Source organism: Puntigrus tetrazona, chromosome 25 (assembly GCF_018831695.1).
Source record: "Puntigrus tetrazona isolate hp1 chromosome 25, ASM1883169v1, whole genome shotgun sequence".
Taxonomy (NCBI): Eukaryota; Metazoa; Chordata; class Actinopteri; order Cypriniformes; family Cyprinidae; genus Puntigrus; species Puntigrus tetrazona.
The window spans coordinates 13,168,532-13,188,217 of NC_056723.1; the positions used below are offsets into that span (position 1 = coordinate 13,168,532).

At 41.1% G+C, this 19,686-nt stretch overlaps 3 protein-coding genes and 1 non-coding gene across 6 annotated transcripts; 2 read left to right on the plus strand and 2 right to left on the minus strand.

The window, feature by feature from the left end:
* Window positions 1–31: 31 nt before the first annotated feature.
* trnat-agu lies at window positions 32–105 on the plus strand. The gene has a single exon. It is a non-coding gene; the product is annotated as a tRNA-Thr (tRNA).
* Window positions 106–466: 361 nt separating this feature from the next.
* Window positions 467–9,841, minus strand: slc7a10b (solute carrier family 7 member 10b). Its single transcript, XM_043228129.1, has 11 exons — window positions 9,509–9,841; window positions 7,976–8,180; window positions 7,255–7,406; window positions 5,992–6,117; window positions 5,089–5,242; window positions 4,547–4,670; window positions 4,285–4,388; window positions 2,729–2,825; window positions 1,590–1,739; window positions 1,259–1,436; window positions 467–957 (listed from the first exon to the last, which is right to left on the minus strand). Exons 1-11 carry the CDS (start codon window positions 9,648–9,650, stop codon window positions 836–838), a joined length of 1,554 nt encoding a protein of 517 aa, XP_043084064.1. The 5' UTR covers window positions 9,651–9,841; the 3' UTR covers window positions 467–835.
* Window positions 9,842–10,081: 240 nt separating this feature from the next.
* Window positions 10,082–13,358, minus strand: faap24 (FA core complex associated protein 24). 3 transcript variants are annotated; one of them, XR_006248091.1, is made up of 5 exons: window positions 13,031–13,358; window positions 12,347–12,486; window positions 12,102–12,257; window positions 11,426–11,692; window positions 10,082–10,845 (listed from the first exon to the last, which is right to left on the minus strand). XR_006248091.1 is itself a non-coding variant. In XM_043228155.1 (5 exons), exons 1-5 carry the CDS (start codon window positions 13,251–13,253, stop codon window positions 10,839–10,841), a joined length of 765 nt encoding a protein of 254 aa, XP_043084090.1. In that variant the 5' UTR covers window positions 13,254–13,358; the 3' UTR covers window positions 10,090–10,838. The 3 variants fall into 3 exon arrangements, 2 of the variants coding, with proteins under 2 accessions (XP_043084090.1, XP_043084091.1); XM_043228155.1 differs by having other exon boundaries at window positions 10,090–10,845; window positions 11,426–11,664; XM_043228156.1 differs by lacking the exon at window positions 10,082–10,845 and having other exon boundaries at window positions 10,868–11,692.
* Window positions 13,359–13,377: 19 nt separating this feature from the next.
* On the plus strand, window positions 13,378–19,452 carry bmb (brambleberry). The gene is made up of 13 exons (XM_043228114.1): window positions 13,378–13,502; window positions 14,717–14,956; window positions 15,179–15,307; window positions 15,433–15,618; window positions 15,990–16,212; window positions 16,296–16,412; window positions 16,931–17,110; window positions 17,194–17,400; window positions 17,598–17,757; window positions 17,885–17,928; window positions 18,140–18,264; window positions 18,353–18,453; window positions 19,006–19,452. Exons 2-13 carry the CDS (start codon window positions 14,729–14,731, stop codon window positions 19,133–19,135), a joined length of 1,830 nt encoding a protein of 609 aa, XP_043084049.1. The 5' UTR covers window positions 13,378–13,502; window positions 14,717–14,728; the 3' UTR covers window positions 19,136–19,452.
* The last annotated feature ends 234 nt before the right edge of the window (window positions 19,453–19,686 follow it).

Below are 19,686 nucleotides of genomic sequence, written 5' to 3' on the forward strand. Positions count from 1 at the left end.
CAAGAGTCGTATTTTTGCGCCCGTACGCAGTGGCGCCGTGGCTTAGTTGGTTAAAGCGCCTGTCTAGTAAACAGGAGATCCTGGGTTCGAATCCCAGCGGTGCCTTTTGCGCGCGGCATCGTTTATTTACGCGACAAAACTGGTATATCGTGCAGAACTGGTAACCAATCTTGCTCATGTTATTGCTGTTGGAACTTTACAAATGGAAAAAAAAACTCTTTGTTCCGCTCAACTCTAAGTCTTTTAACAGCCAATGAAAGAAGCCTCGAAGTGACTGGCTTTCCAATATACAGAGTACTGAGCACTGACTTGGTTTTGTCATTAACAAAGAACAATCTATAAATATAAAGAATGAAATTGAATTTCAATACCTTGTAAATCATTTTAAGGAATTCATTCTGTAATAAAATATGCATGCAGATAGCAATATAAATTGACACTAAAGACTGAAATTGTGAAGCGTGAGCGTTGTTAGAAGCACTTTATATGTATTTACATCAGTGAGGCATGCAGTGCCTGTAGAAATTGTTATGTGGTTGGAAAAGCATCGCAGGTGAAGTATCATACAAAAGAGAGGATTCTGTACATGTATCGACAATTGAACCCCAGTAGCAAATTACAGGGTTTGAAAACAGGAGAAATAACACACTAATCAAAAAGTGAGCGATACCCAGTTTCATATACAATCCTGAAACAGTACGTTTGAAGCATACAAATATAGTCCCCATTTAAACAAATGAGGCGGTTATTGTTTCATTTCTTTTTTTTACTACTACTACAAGCATGGGGGTTGTGGATTTTAAGCGAAGAGCTGCCGAATTAAAGTAGTACAAATTCAGAGAGGTCCAGAAGCTTTGCTTGTGAAGGAAGATCTGTCAGTCCATTCTGCCACTTCAATAGGATCGAATTGTGGGAAAACGACAAAAAACACTCTTTGTCCCAGATACGTAGCCCACTCTGTAACAAAATGACATACACGCATATATTTACTTCACAAATCCAGTAATAATTCATGGCCATAAAACTGAAATATCCTGTTGTCATTTACTCATCCATATGTCACGCCAGACCAAAACAGAATCGTGTGCAGCTATTCCAAGTACCAAAATCATCTAAATCTCGAAGGATTATTACACACGTAGATTTTAAATATTAACCTACTGAAAAAATATAAATGCAGCTGAATGGAAAAAAGCAGTATGAACATTCTATAGAAAATATAAATTATAACTATTAATTGCTCATCCAGTTTCCTTACCGGTGAACTCATATATGCATTTTGGCTTGTCTTTCCAGTAAACACCCAGAAAATAAACAGGCACTCCGGTGAGCATAATGACCAGCCCCACTCCACACACCAGTGGCTCCGAGTGCAAACTGAAGCCCAGCAGCAGAGCCCAGAAGAGCAGGTAACACACCGGCACTAGGAGACTCACCTGACAAGAGAAAAACCTTTAAACTCTCATATTCTATTGGATACCCCCCGGATGCACTGTACTGTATAATGCACCGTAAAATGCATTTTGTTTTATATGATGTAGAACAGGTTCATGAATAAGCTGCTTGTAACCATTTAAATAATTGAATACCTTGATGGGCCTGTATAAATTTGGCTTCTTCCATCTGTAGTAGAGCAGGCCAGCAATGGTTACTCCGTACGAGAGGTAGTTGATGAAAGAGACATAGTTTATAAGGTTGTGGGTTTCTCCGATGCATAAGATCACAATTGTGGCAGTGCACTGATATACAAGATAAAGGTAAAGAAAGAATCAAGTTAAACGGAACAAGCTACATTCTGAGAAGCGACACAAATGACTTTTAGCTACAACCTGAATTCCAGAAATGTTTAAAATAATCTCATGAGCCAATACTGTATTCACAATAGAACGTAGATAACATGTTTATTGTATAATTTTATTGGTCTAGCATCTCCTCTTCTTTTCAAAACAGTCTGAAGTACTTTCTGAGTTTCGGTGTTGGTTTTTGGTCCTATTCCTCCCTGAATATATATAGCAGCTCTTTGGGGTTGTCTATCTAGCATCTCCTCTACCTTCTGGGTTTCTGATAGTTAGAATTTGGTCCTATTCCTCCCTGAATATATATAGGTTTGCAGCTGCTGAAGAGTTTGGGGTTGTCTTTGATGTTTTTTCTTTTTAAATTAAATAATATGATGTGGCAAATGTTTTCTATAGGCAACAGGTCAATTCATCAGCGCCAGACTCGTCTATCATGAAGCCGTGGTGTTATAATAGCTGCAGTATGTAGTTTTACATTGTCCTGCTGAAATACACAAGGCCCTTTCACTGAACGTTGTCTGGATAGGAGCATACGTTGCTCTAATGGTGTGAGAGTGATTCAATGTCGCGAATAAAAGCTCATTTCAGCCTTGACAGCGGTATAATCTCTGAATTATGTTCGTCTTATAAATGTGTGATATTCGCCTCAGTTTGCGTCTTCCATTTAAGTTAAAAAGTTTAGCAGAGAATTCGCATGATGTGTTTTCATGCAACCGATCAGTGCAGAGCTCATTGACACACGCCCAGTTGAATAAATGGAAGAAAGCATTATTGTAACATTTGTTATGCTATCTGTGTTCTATTGTGAATAAGATATAGGCTCGCGTGGTTTGAAAGTCTTTCAGTTTTCATTTTATTCAAATCGAAAAAAAAAAGAACGTCCCAACATTTCCGAAATTCGGGCTGAATGACAAAAACTGAAGATCACATACACAGACTAGCAGAGCCGGAATTGGCGTGCAGTGCTTGAAGTGGATCATAGCAAGAAGACTGGGTAAATGTCCTTCTCGTGCACCAGAGAAACACAACCTGCGTGTATTTAAACAAATGCCCAAGTAAACAGAAAACATATAACAAGATTTACTGTCGTAATGGCGCCGCTATATTCTCCCTATACAAAACGTATGCGAGTTGCATAGGGTCTCCGAACCACTAGGGGTCCCTAGTACTGGGACGATTTTGCACAAACTATTTTCCGGTACCATTTAAAAAGGTTGCATTCGCACCGACGGTGAGTACTAAGCCAGTCGACATAAGCCAACAAAAAATGCTAGAGAACAAAGTCTTCAGGTAAATGCTTTTCATGAAATAGATAAGTTGACACAATGTTTACATACAGCATATGCTTTACAACAAAGTCTTCAGGTTAAATTCATGACAGGTGAAGTTGACACAATGTTTACACAGCATATGTTTACACGGCGTTTTAATTCAGCCAATCAGCTTACACTTACGTCACTGATAGGCCATGACTGCCCTGTTTATGTTTAAACGGATACATTTGGGAAATTAAACAAATGCTTGCGAGTGTATTACATCTGCATTTGGTCTTAAAGTTGTTATTCAATGTTAGTTAAACATCAGACGAAAATGTGAGAATCTCCTCAATTTCTTGTCTTCAAATGGTCCAAAATGCAGCTGCTTGTTTTCTCACGGGTTGCCATGAACGTGTTAATATCACTCCAATTCTACACACTTTACATTGGCTGTAAAGCCCCGGCAACACAGGGGTGATTGAGCTTTCCTAAGCTGCGGAAAAACCTACCATTACGTGTTAGAACTGCTTCTACATATCAATTGAAATCCATGCTTTAAACTTATCTTTTCTCTGGTGCTTTTGATCTTTTTGTATATTTGTGTTCCCTGTTGTTGTTGTTTTTTTTAAGTCACATCACTTTGGCCAACAAAGGTTGATTTTAAATGTGCTTCATAAACGAAAATTGATTTGATTTGACTGACTGAACTTAACTGTATCAATGTTCAATTGATTCGAACTGAATAAGACACTATTTTCTTCTGTTTAGTTCAACTGAACATTTTTTTTTTCATAATTGATGGAATTTACACAGTTATTGATCTTTATCTACTGACTGGAGCTGAATAATGACACTATTGTCCTATTAGGGACTTGGATTTATCTCAAATTTGAAATATTTTGCACCACTGAGTCTCTTATTTTCCCGTGAAGCTGTTTTAAAATCATCTTGTATTAAAACAGTCTTGTAAAAAGCCCTATATAAATAATCTAGACAAAAAGTCCAACCAGAGTTGGAAAACCTGCATCTTAATCTTGACTTTTATTAATATAGCTGACAGATCTAGAGACACCTTTAAAATGACCGAAGTTATTCTTTGTTAATGTTCAGAGTATTATAATTCAAAGTACTGGATTTATCCAATGTTCAGAGTATTATAATTCAAAGTACTGGATGAAAAAGTGACCCATTTCCTCATGAGGGACGTTAAAATGAACTAGAAATGCTCTCACCTGGAGGAGGTGAAGAGGTAACCATTGATGCCCCCAAAAGTGGAGAGTGCCACAGAGATCGGCATGAGGGTGGAAAACATCCCAAGAAGCTTTTCACCGAAAGTCTAAGGCAAATTAAACAGAATTAAACATTTGAGTTGAGTAGCTTTACCGTAGGGCTGGACAATATTGCTGAAAGATATCATTATTTGAGTGTTGATAAGCTGGTGCTTTTAATGAACGAAATGTTTTAAGACGCGAAGAGTCAAAAGATTGTACTTACAACAGCCACTGCGTTGGAAGACAGAAGTTCTTCAGGAGACATGGAGGAGAAATACGCAATGTTTGTGAGGGTGTATACAAATGTGACAAGTGGAATGGAGATGTATATGGCTCGTGGCAGATTCCTGAAGAAGCCAAAAAAAAAAGTTTCTGGTTAAAAGGGTAATATTTATGCAGTAGATAACAATTGTAGGTTCGCAGTCAAACAAATAACGTATCTGTGCCTGAAATTTCAGTATGCAGTGTATAAATAGGAGCATTTTCTTTAGGAAATACACAATATAGTCCAAAATAACTATTTATGTAACGCTGAAAAAGAACAAGAAGAAATGAATCGTAATCGCATGCAACTCAACTATAACACTGGACAAGGAATGAGAAGAAACCAATAAAACAGACAGATAATGATTAAAGGTCAGGTGTGAACTAATTAGGACCCAAGGGAACTAAGGCACAACATGAACAGAACACAAAACCAAACCTAACAGAAAATACACTGTATAATTGTTCCGGCAGATTTTGTACAAGTGGTATCAGACTAACCTCCTCGGATCCACCACTTCCTCCGTAACATAGTTGAGAAAGTTCCATCCGCTGAAGGCAAAGGAGGCATGAAGAAAAGCTAAAGCAATCTGTCCTATGGAGGGAGCTTTATTAAACATGAACGCCACCTGTGGAGTCAGACTCTCATAGTTACCTGAGGAGACAGAAACGGCTTCGTTAACTGGAGAATTGCCAATATTTCTAGATTAACATGCACCAAAATGAGGCAACTGGACACAACCCGACCTCAAGGCAATTCAGCACTTTTAAAGGAGGTGGCATTTGTCAATTTTGGGAATTTGTAGGAATGGGAACAACCCATAAACCTACCCTCAAGTAAAAAGAGTGAGGTCAAATTAGACACCTTGTAAAATAAGTACAGATTGGTTGAGATAAAATTGAAAGATCTCGTTGGTTTAGATTACAAATGTGAACCTGGACCACAAAACCAGTCATGTAGGTCAATTTTTTTGAAGGTTTTCTATTGATGTATTGATGTTAGGATAGGACTATTTACATATCTGGAATCTGAGAGTGCAAAAAAATAAAATGTGAGAACATAACTTTAACTTTGTTCAAATGAAGTCCTTAGATGCATATAATTTGTTTTTATTTCCAATAGAACATTTACAAAATGTCTTCATGGAACATGATTTTTACCTAATATCCTAATACTATTTTGGCATGAAAGGAAAACTGAACCTGTTGACCAATAAAGTATATTGTTGGCTATTGCTATAAATATACCTGTGCTACTACGACTGCTTTTGTGCGGTTTCATTTCACTTTTTGTCCATGTAAATAGCAGCAACCGCATGCTATAAATATGCTAAAAGTACATAGTTTGTTCATCATAATAAAACAGTTTCATAACGAAGTACAGGGTGTTTTTCTTCTTTTTACCTCCAAAGATCTGCACTAAACCCACAGTAATGATGAGCCCCAGAGCCAGCAGTTTCCCCACGGTGAAGGCGTCCTGGATCCGTGTGGCCAAACGAACACTGTAGCAGTTCACCCATGTCAAAAACACTGCGAATATCCACACGCACAAACATTAAAACTCGTACAATACCCCAAAAGTGTCTCTTTAATGCGTGGCTTCAAATAGAACGAAGCGTTAATTATAAAAACCAAAGTTAAAAGCCTTGTTGGAATCAGGAAATACCGTTTTAGGATCGGCCTGTATAGAGTTCTTGACAGAAATGTGGGAATGCTAAAAAGGGTGGATTTGTAATTCTGTGGGCTCATCCATCAGTGTCACAGCTTACACACTCTTTCATAATAACCTTCCCCCTACCGAGAGAAGTTTAAGCCCAATTGAAACAAATAGATTTGAATGAGAACAAAACACGGGAGCAAAGAGCAGGTCTGTGAGGAGATGGAAGGCCTCGCGTTTTCCTGGCGCTCTCTCGCTGTCGTTGTTTTGGTTTGTGTGAATGACTCCACGTAACGGGCTTGAATAATGAGAGCTAATGCAGCAATCACATGCTATAGAGCCACGCCACTCCATCACTGATCCGTCAAGTGCTCCTGGCACAGATCCAGAGCCGTAACTGTAACCAGGATATTCTTAGGGAAAAACATTCATGTACTAAAGACAGGCATCACACAAAACATGTTCCATACAACATTAACACACACACACAAACAATATATATAAAGCCTATATATATATATATATATATATATAAAGCCTGCATGTATATTATCTTATTGCAAGTTTTAGGAGACCCGTTTAAAAACATTATATCTGCAGTTTTGCTTAGTTCAGCAGAAAACACACTTCAAAATTCTGCTTAATCCTCAGGTTCACTATATACGTCCAGCACTGTATTATTTTAATGTTTAAATAGCAGGCTGAATGCATTTGTGCGTAGAACATATATCCACCTTTTTCCCGCTGCAAAAATGGGTGCCACCATTTGTAAATTCTATGGGTATAGCTTCCCGGTCTCATCCACGTCCAGCTATTTTTTGCTGTACAGTTTGTTTTGCTGCTTGATATCGACAATCGGTGTCTCGTGATATTGTTTTAACCTAATTGTGAACACACTGGTTTGCAGTGCCAACAGTTTGCACATGGTTATTTACCTAAAACCGGAAGCCTGACCCGTAGGATTACTTCTGAGTTCATGAAAAAGGTGGACGGAGAAGTCAAGCACTCACGTATGCAGATGGTGGAGAGCATGCGTGTGGCTATGTACGGAGGAACGCAGTATGGGAAAACAGGCTGGAGCACATAGTTAGAGAAAGTGAGAGCGATGACTGCCAGTGTGGTGGGGTACATGATCAGCACTGCACTCCACAGCAGCAGAAACCTAGAGAGAATCACAGCGCGTTCAGTATCTGTGACGGGCGTTCGGTTTAAGCGCATCCAGGGGCGGCGCTAGAGGGGGCGATAGATCAATGACAGGGGGAGCTGGGTAATTAATATTAAAATAGCATTTTAAGTCTTTACTGTAACCTGTAACGCTGCACAGCCAGACCTTTCGACTGACGGCTGAAGGTCTGGAATACATTGTAGATTTCATTGGTCGAGGCACGTCAAACAACCAATCACAGTTCGCTTCGTTCAGCGTCACACACAACAGATCGGTGGAAAACTCTCTGACGTATTTTAAAAATTGTATGCTGTCTCTCTCCTAATGAGCTGTTGAGGTGTGTTAAATAAGGGGGACGTGCAACTAGGAAAATCCTTAGTCAGGCTAATTGATACAAGGAACCCATCCATTTTGAAAATAAAATGCTATAGCATTACTGCAAATCACTTACACAAGTTATGCAAGTGTAATATGTCAAATGTGCTTCATGTATATGGGTGCCGGAGCCCCCGCCAGCCCCTTTCTAGAGCCGCCCCATGAATAGATCGTATATGGACCTGTCATACCCCACGAGACCGCCAAAGATCTCTGTGACGTAGGAATAGTCTCCTCCAGATTTGGGGATGGTGACCCCTAGTTCAGCGTAGCACAGGGAGCCCAGAGCAGCGACACCTCCTCCTAACATCCACACCACCAGCGCCAAGCCAACCGAACCCGAATGCTCCAGGACACCCTTAGGAGAGATGAAGATCCCTGAGCCAATAATGTTGCCTGAGGAAAGAAATAAACTGTCGTTTTCATTTCCTGAACACAAAAGGGCCCAGCGAATCATCAAAGCAAGCCGGTTCAGAAAATTTTATATAATAAAAAGGAGCGAACTTGATCAATAACCAAGGTAGCCCGGAGAATCGGGGCACCATCTAATACTGCCCAAACATATCTGAAGCATCGAATAATGTAAAAAAATGGAAAAAGGATGTTGAGTTGAGTGCTGCATGCTCGGTTCTCTCTTTTATCACAAAGTGTAGATGGGATGTAAATAAGAGAATGATTGTTTCGTGTAGAGAGATTATTACTAATTACTGCAACTGCTCTAAATAAACTGTATACTATGTGAATGAATGAGTGCGTTAGAGAGAGAGAGAGAGAGAGAGAGAGAGAGAGAGAGAGAGAGAGAGAGAGAGAGAGAGAGAGAGAGAGAGAGAGAGAGAGAGAGAGAGAGAGAGAGAGAGAGAGAGAGAGAGAGAGAGAGAGAGAGAGTGAGATTTGGAGAGAGAGAGAGAGAGAGAGAGAGAGAGAGAGAGAGAGAGAGAGTGAGAGTCAGAGAGAGAGAGAGAGAGAGAGAGAGAGACCTCAAATTACTAGGCTGGTCTGGTAATAAAATAAACATATAAATAAATATATATTCCCTGGAGTAACGACAAGCTCCGCATCGCCTCCCAGTGATCCCTGAGCTGATGAAAACAAAACTGATTTGACTCGTTCCACTTCTTTTGCTCAAGATTCCTCTGCTCTTCGTTATAAGAAGTAACCCAACACCAAATACAATAACGGCTAAAGCTACGGTACGCGGCCGGTCAGCGTCAGTACCTGCGAGAGTTTCACAGGCAGACAATGGCCAGCCCCCCTCACCAACCCACTTCCAGCAGATCTTCTCTCAAGCACCCAAGTGTCGTACAACGAGATTACGCAACAGCGGGCATAAATAATCTACTGCTGCCCGTCACAGAGCCGGCTGCCATCGGGCGCAGGGAACAAGCTCTAGCTTTCATTCGGCTCCTTTCAGAGCCTCAGAGGACAAACACATCTGACATATAACATTAAACATCTCTGCAATTTTTTTTTTTACTCAATTATTGAGGCGAATGACGACAGTTCAGTATCTTCCGAGATTAAATGTTAAGACAACAAAACAATATACAAATAAGACGAGTTTTATATGCATCAATACGTATAAGCGTGCATTAAATCACGACTAACAAGATGGCGAATATATGCGATGCATTCTTTTTTTTTTTTTTTTTTTAAGCCTTGTTATGTTCACATGTCGGCAGAACGGCCCGCGGTCAAGAAGAAAACAAGTTGTGAACTTTTCTTACCGATGATGATCGCGCACGCGCTCAGGAGCCCGATCTCCTTCTTGAGTGTCACGCGCTCAGGGATGCCCGAGTCTCGTTTAGGATCGCTGTCTTTCATCGTGCTCCTCTGAGCCTCCGTCCTTTTCCTCTCTACTCCATCCATTTCAGCTCGCGCACGAACAGAGAGCTGGGCTGCCTCTCTTGAGTCGCTTCTGAGTATTGAAGCACGGTGAAAGAGCCGCGCAGGCGCCGCGTCTCGCGCTCCGGACGGAATGTTAACGAGCACTGATCCGCAACCATCACTGCGCACTGTTTATTTTTTTTAGGGTTAAATTACATCGCGGCGAAGTTGTGTTTAAAGTTTTCAACTAGATTTATTATTATTATTATTATTTTAATGTGAGTCAAAATTATTTATTATACGAAAATAAATAGACTGGAATTATACAAGGCCATTTAAGAAACATCTCAACATTTAAATTTGTAAATTTCAAATAATATAAATACATAAAATAATATTAAGACAATGGCACAATCTACTATTTTAATATAAAGGATTTATTTTTGTTTTTCTTGTTAGAAGGTTACAGCAGATAATGGATACGTGGTAAAAAAAAAATAACCTTTTCCATTTATCCTACCATATTTCTGCACTTCCCCTAAACTGATCAACAACTGCAAGCATCGAGCTGCTAAAGTGCATTGTAAATGAACAATTATTCAAATGTTATTTTTATTATTATTATTATTATTAGGCCATTGCAATTTAGGTGCAAAATGTGTGTTTTTATCATGCGAGTCACAAAAAAAAATAAATAAAAAGCTAAATGTTTTGCAATGAAATTAGCTAGGGTAGTCCAAAACTGGCAAAACTGGACAGCATCGGGACTCCAGAAGCACAAAATTTGATCATGCGCTCTCGAAAGGACAGTAACTAATACTTAACAGAAATTCTAATACAACTGAACATAGTTCGTGCCGTGTTTACCGAGGCGATGTCAGCCGATAAAAAGATTTACAGAAGAGCGACCGAAAGGACGGGTACAGGGCGATCCGCAGAGACGTGTGTTTGCAATGCAGAGGATTCCTGAAGGGATTTTAGGAAGTCAAGTCGTGAATTTGTGGCTGTAGCTTTTCTCTGCATGCAGATAAAGGAGGCCGGTTTTCAGCTGATCTCCCTGAGGAAAGCCGTTGAGTGTGAGCTGCTTTGTAGTCCAGCAGGAACGCTGAAGCTCTGCCAGCAGTGTGCGACGCTTAAAAGAGGAAGTCGAGCAGAAAACCAATAGATCACAGGGGCTTCAGACAGAGAGCCGTACTGTATGTGTGCTGACAGAGGGAGACAGAGGCCGGATCAAATACTTTAAGAGTGAGGGGAAAAAAAACAGCAACCGTGTTAGTTAAGGGCTACAGTATAGCGAGTTTTAAGATATGGAGAAGAAAAAATGTGCATAAAAAGAGTGCAATGAAAGACAAAGTAAAAGAGTTAAGACAGCAAAACGCGTTGAGAGAACCAAACCAAAGTCAGTTTAGAGTTACAACAGCAAATTCTACATTAAAAAAAAACTGTACGTTACAGTTACATTTACAGTAACAGTACTGTAAAATAAAAAGGAACTTATCAACTAATGAACTAATGAAAGATTTGGTTTAAAACGTTACGTCTTATATTTTTGACAGAAAGAAATCAAAACCTTCGGCAGACAAAACAGGGCAGAATTATAATACTTTTATATTTATTTCCCATTTCGTTTTTTAAACCCAAAAAACTCTCAAAAAGATCAATGCGGTCTCAGGCCCAACCGTGCTTACAAAACACATTAATATCACCCCGGAGTGGTACTTGGGTAAGGAACAAACACAACAGGCAGCCGAGTCTTTAGCGCCACCTGTTGCCTTTGCGTCGAAAGTCCTTCTGTTGCCGGTAGCGGGCAGACCTACGTGAAGCGGCTGTGGAAGAACGTTGCGATATGCTGTGCTGTGGCCTGTCCCACGATGGGCTCCAGCTCACGCAGTGGAGCTCCGCAGAGCTGATGGATGCTGGGGAACCGCTGTAGGAGCTGCGTGGCCTTCACCTTTCCCACGCCAGGGATCTGCAGAACCAGACTCAGCACCACTGGGTCGAGCAGTCGGGTCACGCTCTTCCTGACGAACGGGTTGTCCTTGTTCTCGCCGAGAACCTGCGGAGGACGAATGCGTTAGGATGACCTGTATCGGGAGCGAGATGCAAATGGAGAAACGTTTTTGCAGAATTCCGACAGAATGGTCAAGAAACATTTACTAAAGCTAAAAATGTTGATATTATTGTTATCAAACGGACAGAGTTTTGAGAATGCAGCAGACGCGCGGCACTATAATGTGATGAGGGCTTGCTCGAGCTTGATTTGAACCACGCTGAGGAGCTTCCACTAATGCCAAGACGGTTTTCTAGTCTATTCAAGAAAATGTTGTGATCGATAGTGATCGAAGATTTAATAGCGCTAATGTGGAGATACAACCGCTATCAGATGATAGAAGCAGGTCATTAGTAACTAAAATACGTGCTATATAGATGAACTTGGTTTGCCTGTTGTACGTAATGAAGATGATGCGGGGATAATACGTGGTGTTCACTCACCAGCTGGGCTATGAGCTGAGCCGCTTCGGCAGCACTGGATACAGGCAGCAGAGTCAGACCCAGCTCCAAAACCACAAACTTCTGCAGTCCGCTGAAGTACTGCTCGCTCAGGTGAGTCTTCTCCACAATCACAATACCCTGCAGGCCGCTGTTAGCCTAAAATTAGAAGATGAGTGCAATTTTATTTTATTTGGCAGCGAATGATCGTAATATGAAATATCCCGTGATCTAATCCCAGCTAGTACATTTCTAAACTGGACAATCTTCCTCCTGTAGCCATTTCCTGCCACCAGATCACTCTCCGACACATACAAGATGCACGTTTTATTACTGAGGCAGAAGTCCACGACTCCCAGCTCCTCCTCAAAGATCGTCGTCACGCTCCCTGAAAAGACAGAACGAGTTGCAGCAACGTTAGGACGAACAGGCTTTCCAGATGACAAACTGTACCTCACGCTAATCTAGACAAATGTTCAAGTCATTGGTGTTTAGCGAAAAATCTGTTTTTGGCTCAAAGACTGCATTTAAAAAGGAGTCGTCTTTATGCAGACCAGTCGATTTCTTCCACACCGACTCAGTCAATCATTTTTTTTAACATTGTCACATACACAGAGACATTGTCACGGGTCTTGTCCAAACAGTTGAAGCACACAGGTCCCTAGAATAGCATTATATGCTTTAACATTGAGATTTGTACTCATGGATATTATTAAAGTAATCAAACCCGTTCATTAAAAGGGGGTGACCCGATACTTTTGGCAGTATAGTGTATATAACAACTAGGGGCCAGCTGCATAAACTTAGTCACCATGTTAACATCCAGTTTCACCAACTAGCAGTTTCCAAGGGTTTAATCTTACTTTTTCCAATACACATACTGGACCCCGGCCCAGCTCTTCATTTAGGCAGGTCTGCGGTGAATGACTGACCTCTGATGCTCTGCAGGAGCGAGGAACCTCTCCACTTCTCGTGAGAGATCATCTGTCCGTACGGAGGAGCGGCGTAAAGCAGCTTCGCAGGAACCGGCTTGGACTCCATAACAACCGACGCCCGTGCATTCAAAACAACCGACGCCGACGCCCGTTCACTCAAAACATAACTCCGCTGAGGTACGTTATAAAACCTGCGTATTCTTGCGTGACGAACGCGCATAAACACGACAACAAATAGCTTTTTTATTTACAATCTCACTCGTACCAAAGTCATTTTGCGAATACTCAAGTCTCGTCGAATCTCGCGCCTGTTTTCAACGCAGCTCTCGCGATGTTTCGGCAGCTCGGCGATTGGCCGCCGCGAGTCCTTTTAAACAGTTGAATCCTCGCAGCAGCGTTTGGGTGAGGGTTCGTGGATTGATCTCTCCTGAAGTTTTTATATGAAGCAGACGCTATAGCGCAAGTCGAGGTGAGTACAGTGGACGTGTTATTACAGACGTTCAATGCAATCGTCAAATCGCGGATTTGAATGTATATAAATATATAGTTGTTGTATACGCGTGTCTAATTTTATAGCTTCCTGGAATAAAATGCATATTTGTAGGTTCTACATTTGTAAAGGTCCAGTTCAGTTTGTGAAGCTGAGGATGCACGGTGAGATGATGATGATAGATGTGGGTTATATTCTCTGCTCCTGTTTGTGATTGCAGTCAGCTGTGAGAGGATCTAAGCCCAGACATGTTTCAGAGGCAGACCTCGCTGCCCTATAATGCTGCGCGCTTGCGTTTAACAAAAGACCGTGTCAATATTTTACACTAATAAGTGTTTGTAAGTGAAATGTATAATATTGTTCTTACCAACACATTGACACTTGTGTACGTCAGTGGTAGCCTTTGTGTGTGTGTGTGTGTGTGTGTGTGTGTTTCTACCATTTTATATATTTAATAATTTATTTGTGGATTTATTGATTTTTATGCGTGCCTATGTATTTAAAACTAGTTTTTTTTATTTTATTTTTGAGTTTCTAACGTTTAAATTTGTTTTCTATATATATTTGACCTATTTATTATATAGCATAATGTATAATCATAATAATATTTTGTTTTTCAAAATTTCTTTGGTTTTATTAAATGAGAGAAGAAAAAAAACACCTTCATTATTGAAAAAAAATTAAAAAAAAAATATTAGGAGGCCTATTGTAATTCTAGGTTTTGTTTGTTCTTTTTTTCCCCTGGTTTAATGGATTTCACGACTTCAGTGTTCACTTCAACGTTATTCTTATTAAATGAGGGATTCTTATTAATTGAGTTGATTTTTAGTCTCTGAGAACATGAGACTTTGCACTCCAGACTCCAAAAGATTGCAGTTCTGGAAAACGATGGCGCTGGAGACTAAATGGTTCCTGACGGTTTCTCATTAACTTCTTTACGTTAATTCTTGATTATTTTGTAGTCAATGTGGGCCTTTCCTTCTCCAACAGTTTTGGCTCATATCCCCTTGAAAAAAATAAAACTTGCATAATAATTTGGCACGCCAGAATATAACGACTTTAAACCTTCCCGGACAACTGCATATCCCTTTATATATGAGATTATTGGGATTGGTAAAGTGTTCCTGGAAAAAAAGGCAGTATTATACATTTAAGTGTGATGTTTTCCTCACTTGCTCCTCTTCTGTGTGCAGGTGGTTCTGAGGATGGGACTGTGGTGTGTGGTGCTGTGGATGTTGAGTGTGCAGTATGGGGATGCTTTCTTCGACTGGCTGAACAAGCCTGCTCCCGCTCCCGCACCTCCGCAGGAATCCATCGCCCCCATTCTGCTCCACGGAGAGACCCCTGCCTTTGAAATGAGTGTTGTTGATGAGAAGTTTTTGGCTGAAGCAAAGCAGATGGAGCTCAGTCCTCTAGACAGCTGCCATTTCCGGGTAGGAAGAATATGTAGTCGACAACAATCATGGCAAGATGGAAAAATATAAAAAAAAACTGTAGTTGGTAACATAATTTGTTGCTCATTTTTTATACACGCACTGGGCTTAATGCAAGAACTGTGGTCGTTCTGTTTATAGATAAAAAAATATATATAATATAGTCATTACATAACAAAAAAACCAACAACAACGTGTCTTTAAGATTTAGTTTTTTTTTAGGTTGTTGCCCAGCTTAAAGCTACTTGCAGCAGCCTATCAGAGGAGCAGCTGGCCAAACTGGGTGTGGCTTTGTTCAACTGCCAATCAGAAGTGGAGGGCCGCAAGACTTACCCTTGCACTGAGGACATGGTAGGGTCGGTGGCCACAACCACAAGCGTTTAAGCGAACCTCGTCACTCTGGTCAACACAAGCAGTTCAAGATGACCAGAAGTCATCATATCTGACGATTAAAGCAATGTTATATCTCCCCGCAGTCTATAAAAGACTGCACAGCGGACATGGACTCGGACACGTGGAATGCGTATCACATTGTCAGTAACCGAGCGCGCTCCGTGTGTTACGCCACGCGCCAGCAGCACTTCCGCAAGCGAGCGGAGTTGACCGTCAACGCTCTGATCTCCACCGCAAGCAGCCAACTGGATGCCATGAAAGACCTAAAGGTGTGTTTTAAAGACCTCCGTTTCACTCACATCCTTCCTTTTACTGCGCACGATGTTTGTTCCAAAGGAGTTGAGACGAAGTGGGTAAACTTGACGGTAGATATTTTGGGTTTTTGCCTTACGGTGGCTCTGAATAGTAGAATCGTCTCTTAAAATGCGTTCTACAAATGCTTTCTCTTTCATGAGATGACGTTCTTGTGGAATGGCCGGTGTTGTAAACTGCTTCTAAAGGTCATTTGAATATCACGGCTGTTGTTTTTTAGCAACATATGATCATCCGTAGAGCCGAGCGTGGCGGTGTACGAGGCCCGTTGGGTTTTAAATGCGGTTTGATACTGGCTTGACTGTTTTGTGACGTCTGCTGACTGCAGAACGGTCAGAAAGAGTTGAGGGAGATGACTGCCGCGTCGCTGGACAAGCTGCTGGAGGGTCACGGTGCCCTGCAGCTCCAGCAGGGGGCTCTAAAGGAAGGACAGGAGCAGCTGGATGCCTCCATCAGTGAAAACCTGCAGAGGTTGGCGCAGGAGAAGGCTCTCATCAGCACCGGCCAGCAGCTGGTGGCTCAGTTAATTCAGGGCATCACGCAGAGAATGGGTCAGTCATTTTACCAGTGGTTTATTATCTTTATAGTAGCTAGGTTAACATGATCTGTCGTTCTTAACTTTTCACATTTACAGAGAACGTAAGCGGGCAGCTGAAGGGTCAGAGCGCAGAAGTGCAGGAGGGACATCAGGCGATTCTTGAAGACCTGGCTGTGGTCCGAGGAAGTGCCCAGGACATCTATGAAAAAATGGGTAATTGCTTCTGAAATCATACGCTACCGGTCGGCTTTTTGTAAGGCTAACAATGCTCTAAACACAAATATATCGGTCTTGTCGATCAACTGTCCTGCTCCTGTTCAGTTCTTTTGCAGGATAGTTCTAATGCAATAAAAATTCATTCTAAGTGCAAGTAATTTAATACATTTCTAAAAGTGACACCCAATGGTCCAAATGTCTCAAACATTTGACCCGTTAATCAAATAATCAAGCGTTTCTTGAGCAACAAATCGGCATATTACAATGATTTCTGAAGGATCATGTGACACTGAAGACTTCAGTAATGATGACGAAAATTCAGCTTTAAATATCATGAATAGATTACATTTCAATTCGATTTTGATTTGTCTTCCAGTGTTTATATTTTCAAGAATATCCTTGTCATTCTTTAGAGACGGAACAAGCCAGAAACCCATGCCTTTGCAAATATCCAAAACACTCTGTTCTGGTAAATGAACTCACACGGCTCCGTCTGTGCTTATCCTGTGACGCAGAGCTCAATCTGAACGGCTTCCTCCAGCAGCAGAACACCACGGCTCGCTTCTACTCTGAGCTCATGAGCAAGCTGGAGCGCATGAACGGGACTCTGGGATACATGTTGACGTACTTGGACAGTATGCAGAATCGTCTGGAGGACAGACTGCACGTGATCCAAGGCTATCTGGGCTGGGCAGGTGCTTGCGTTGCGCACAAATGAACAAACGAGAAGAAATGCAGTTTGAATACGCTTTGTGTGAATGTGTGACCCTCCTCCCAGGCCTGAGCCTCCGAGCGCTGTGGACGTGTGTGATGCACGCCGGTTACTTCCTCCTGTCTGCGGTGCTGCTGTCGTTCCTGCAGTGCGCCACCTTCTCCCGTGTCTCTCTGCTCCTCACGGTGCCCGTCAACGCCATCGCGGAGATCAACCAGCAGTCCGCGCTCGACCTGGGCTCGCTCACTTTGCTGCTCTTCACACTTTCTCTAGGTACCGTGTCTGCGCTGAGAAGAGCATCTTGTGTGCTTTCAAACATTTGTGATGGATAATGTTTTAATAAGTGTTTGTAATGTTGCCGTCTATGGAGGTTCAGATGGTTTTCCAGTTTCTTCAAAAACATCTTGATTTGTTCTCAGAAGATAAACGAAGGCCTTGAGGGTTAAAACAAAGAGTTTCTTGTGCCGCAGGCCGCTGGTTTATCCTGCAGGTGCTCTGGGCGTTATCTAAAATGAAGGGCCAGACATGCAGCGCGGCTCCTCTCTGTATAGGTCCTCCTAAAGAGAAGACTCCAGAAAAACAGACCCAGTCGACAGAGCGCTGCTTTGCGCCGTCCTCCACTCCTGTGCCGTAAGTTTCCTGTGGTGGAAGAAAGCTAAAACCTTTTTAGATTGAAATGACATCAAAACATAAGACATTTCTGACTTTAAAAAACTGCAAGCACGCAACAGCATGTTTTTCTCCCCACTTGTTCTAGGAATGACCCGGACTGTGATTTGGAGGTGGAGAGCTTCATGATGGGTAATCGAGCCTTTCGAATACAGGAGTGATGACTGTTATCAAAGAGTTTTATCAAACATCTAAATGTCTAACGAACGATGCGACTTAATGTCAAAATTTAGCCATTTAAAGCCATATAAACTTGTCCTCCTCTTCAGAAAATGTCAAATCTAGACGTTAAATATCTAATATTTTTCCCCATCTCTTTTCACCCATCTCTTTCTTGGTATAGGTGATCCATACATACTGTCCATGTCCCCATCTCAATCTCATGGGCCACCAAAGTTCAGTCATCTAATGCCAGGCACGCCCAGCCACTCCACGCCCAGATTCAAGAGCCGCCACGGCATCGGAGCAGTCAGTAGATGTTACAGTGATTTTTGTATCATTTAATTTAGATCGCAAACTGAACGTTTCTCTGAACGAGTCATGATCCGATTGGCAGGCAGTGCTGGAGAATGTTCCTCAGAGGAACCTTGGAGGTGTGTTGGAGACCATTAACCACTCTCGAGGCTCGAGCCCCAACCACTCGCTTGCCAGCAACAGGTATCCTTTATTGAACTCTTATTAAAATCCAACATGACTTAAATGAACCAGTCGAGGTATTTATTTTTACTGCTTTTAAGGGGAGACACTGCAGGCAAAAAAAATACCGGTTTTGTTTCCATGAACTTTTTTCAAATTTATGAAAAACCAAAAAGCCCAAAATCAAAAGCATTTTTATTTTTTTTTCAGACTAGTGGAAATAAAACATCTAAAACAAGTGTTTTATAATACTTTAAAATTTATGCATTGTGATTTATCTATTTGTATCATATTTATAAAAGGCTATTTTTTTTTTTTTTAATGAAAGGAAGTTTTAGCTGATTTAACCCTTCTTGAGCAACCTTGGTTACAGGATAAAGAAACATTTACTCTGACGTACAAATTAAGTGTCATTTAATAACACATTTAGTGATGTGATTTTATAAAGTATATTTTTTTGAGGTATCATTGTACAGTGCTAAAGTGAATGTCCTAAATAGTGCATTTTCCTGTTTTCTCTCAACTTTTCAAACCTTTTTTTGTGTGTGTGTGTGTGTGTGTGTGTGTGAGCAGTTCTTTTTCAGGTCGCTCGCTGTGCAACGGTATCACTCGGCTGGGTCAGCCATGCAAAAAGAGGGCTCTGGTGGGTCAGGACTACTGTAGACTACATGAAGGGGGTCACACCTCCTACAGTCGACTCTGAAATCGATTCAGCATCTCGTCTTTTTATTCCACTTCATTTCTGTGTACAGAAATGTTTGCAGGCTATACATTGAATGCTAGAGCACTCTTCTTTTTAACTATTTAATCGCGGTACTTTGTCTTTTTGGTCATAGTGGGTTTTATTTCATGTTTGTTGTGCCACTTATAGATGTATTCTGCATTATTTATAATAAATTACGAAAAGTATGATTTTAAGATGCACGCTTTTTGCAAGTGCTAATAGATTTCACCCTGCTGTCTGCAAATGCGTTGTATGTCTTAAACATTTTATTAAAGCATTTTTGGAAGAAAAGTAAATGGAGTGTCTTTTTAAAGTACATTTCTAAAGTTAATGACAAGCGTCCAGTTTACGATTGGTATTAAAGTAAAATGGTCCTGGTTGTTCTAAACCTTCAGTGCAGCAGAAATCATGTCTTTTTAAGATACAAATGATTCCACTTTGGTTTCTTACAGTAACAAACACACAGTTTAATAAAGAAAACTCAACCAGCTGAGTTTAAACTTGAACTCTAAGCTGACTTACAGAGAAAT

Coding starts and splice junctions, on each gene's coding strand:
- slc7a10b (XM_043228129.1), bottom strand. CDS start 9,650: ATGGATGGAGTAGAGAGGAAAAGGACGGAGGCTCAGAGGAGCACGATG. Junction 6,118..7,254: donor GCTCTCCACCATCTGCATAC/GTGAGTGCTTGA, acceptor GGATATTCGCAG/TGTTTTTGACATGGGTGAAC. Junction 5,243..5,991: donor TTTAGTGCAGATCTTTGGAG/GTAAAAAGAAGA, acceptor CTGTCTCCTCAG/GTAACTATGAGAGTCTGACT.
- faap24 (XM_043228155.1), bottom strand. CDS start 13,253: ATGCGCGTTCGTCACGCAAGAATACGCAGGTTTTATAACGTACCTCAG. Junction 12,258..12,346: donor AGATTGTCCAGTTTAGAAAT/GTACTAGCTGGG, acceptor TTCTAATTTTAG/GCTAACAGCGGCCTGCAGGG. Junction 11,665..12,101: donor CTCAGCTCATAGCCCAGCTG/GTGAGTGAACAC, acceptor CGTCCTCCGCAG/GTTCTCGGCGAGAACAAGGA.
- bmb (XM_043228114.1), top strand. CDS start 14,729: ATGGGACTGTGGTGTGTGGTGCTGTGGATGTTGAGTGTGCAGTATGGG. Junction 17,929..18,139: donor GGTGGAGAGCTTCATGATGG/GTAATCGAGCCT, acceptor TTCTTGGTATAG/GTGATCCATACATACTGTCC. Junction 18,265..18,352: donor GCCGCCACGGCATCGGAGCA/GTCAGTAGATGT, acceptor TCCGATTGGCAG/GCAGTGCTGGAGAATGTTCC.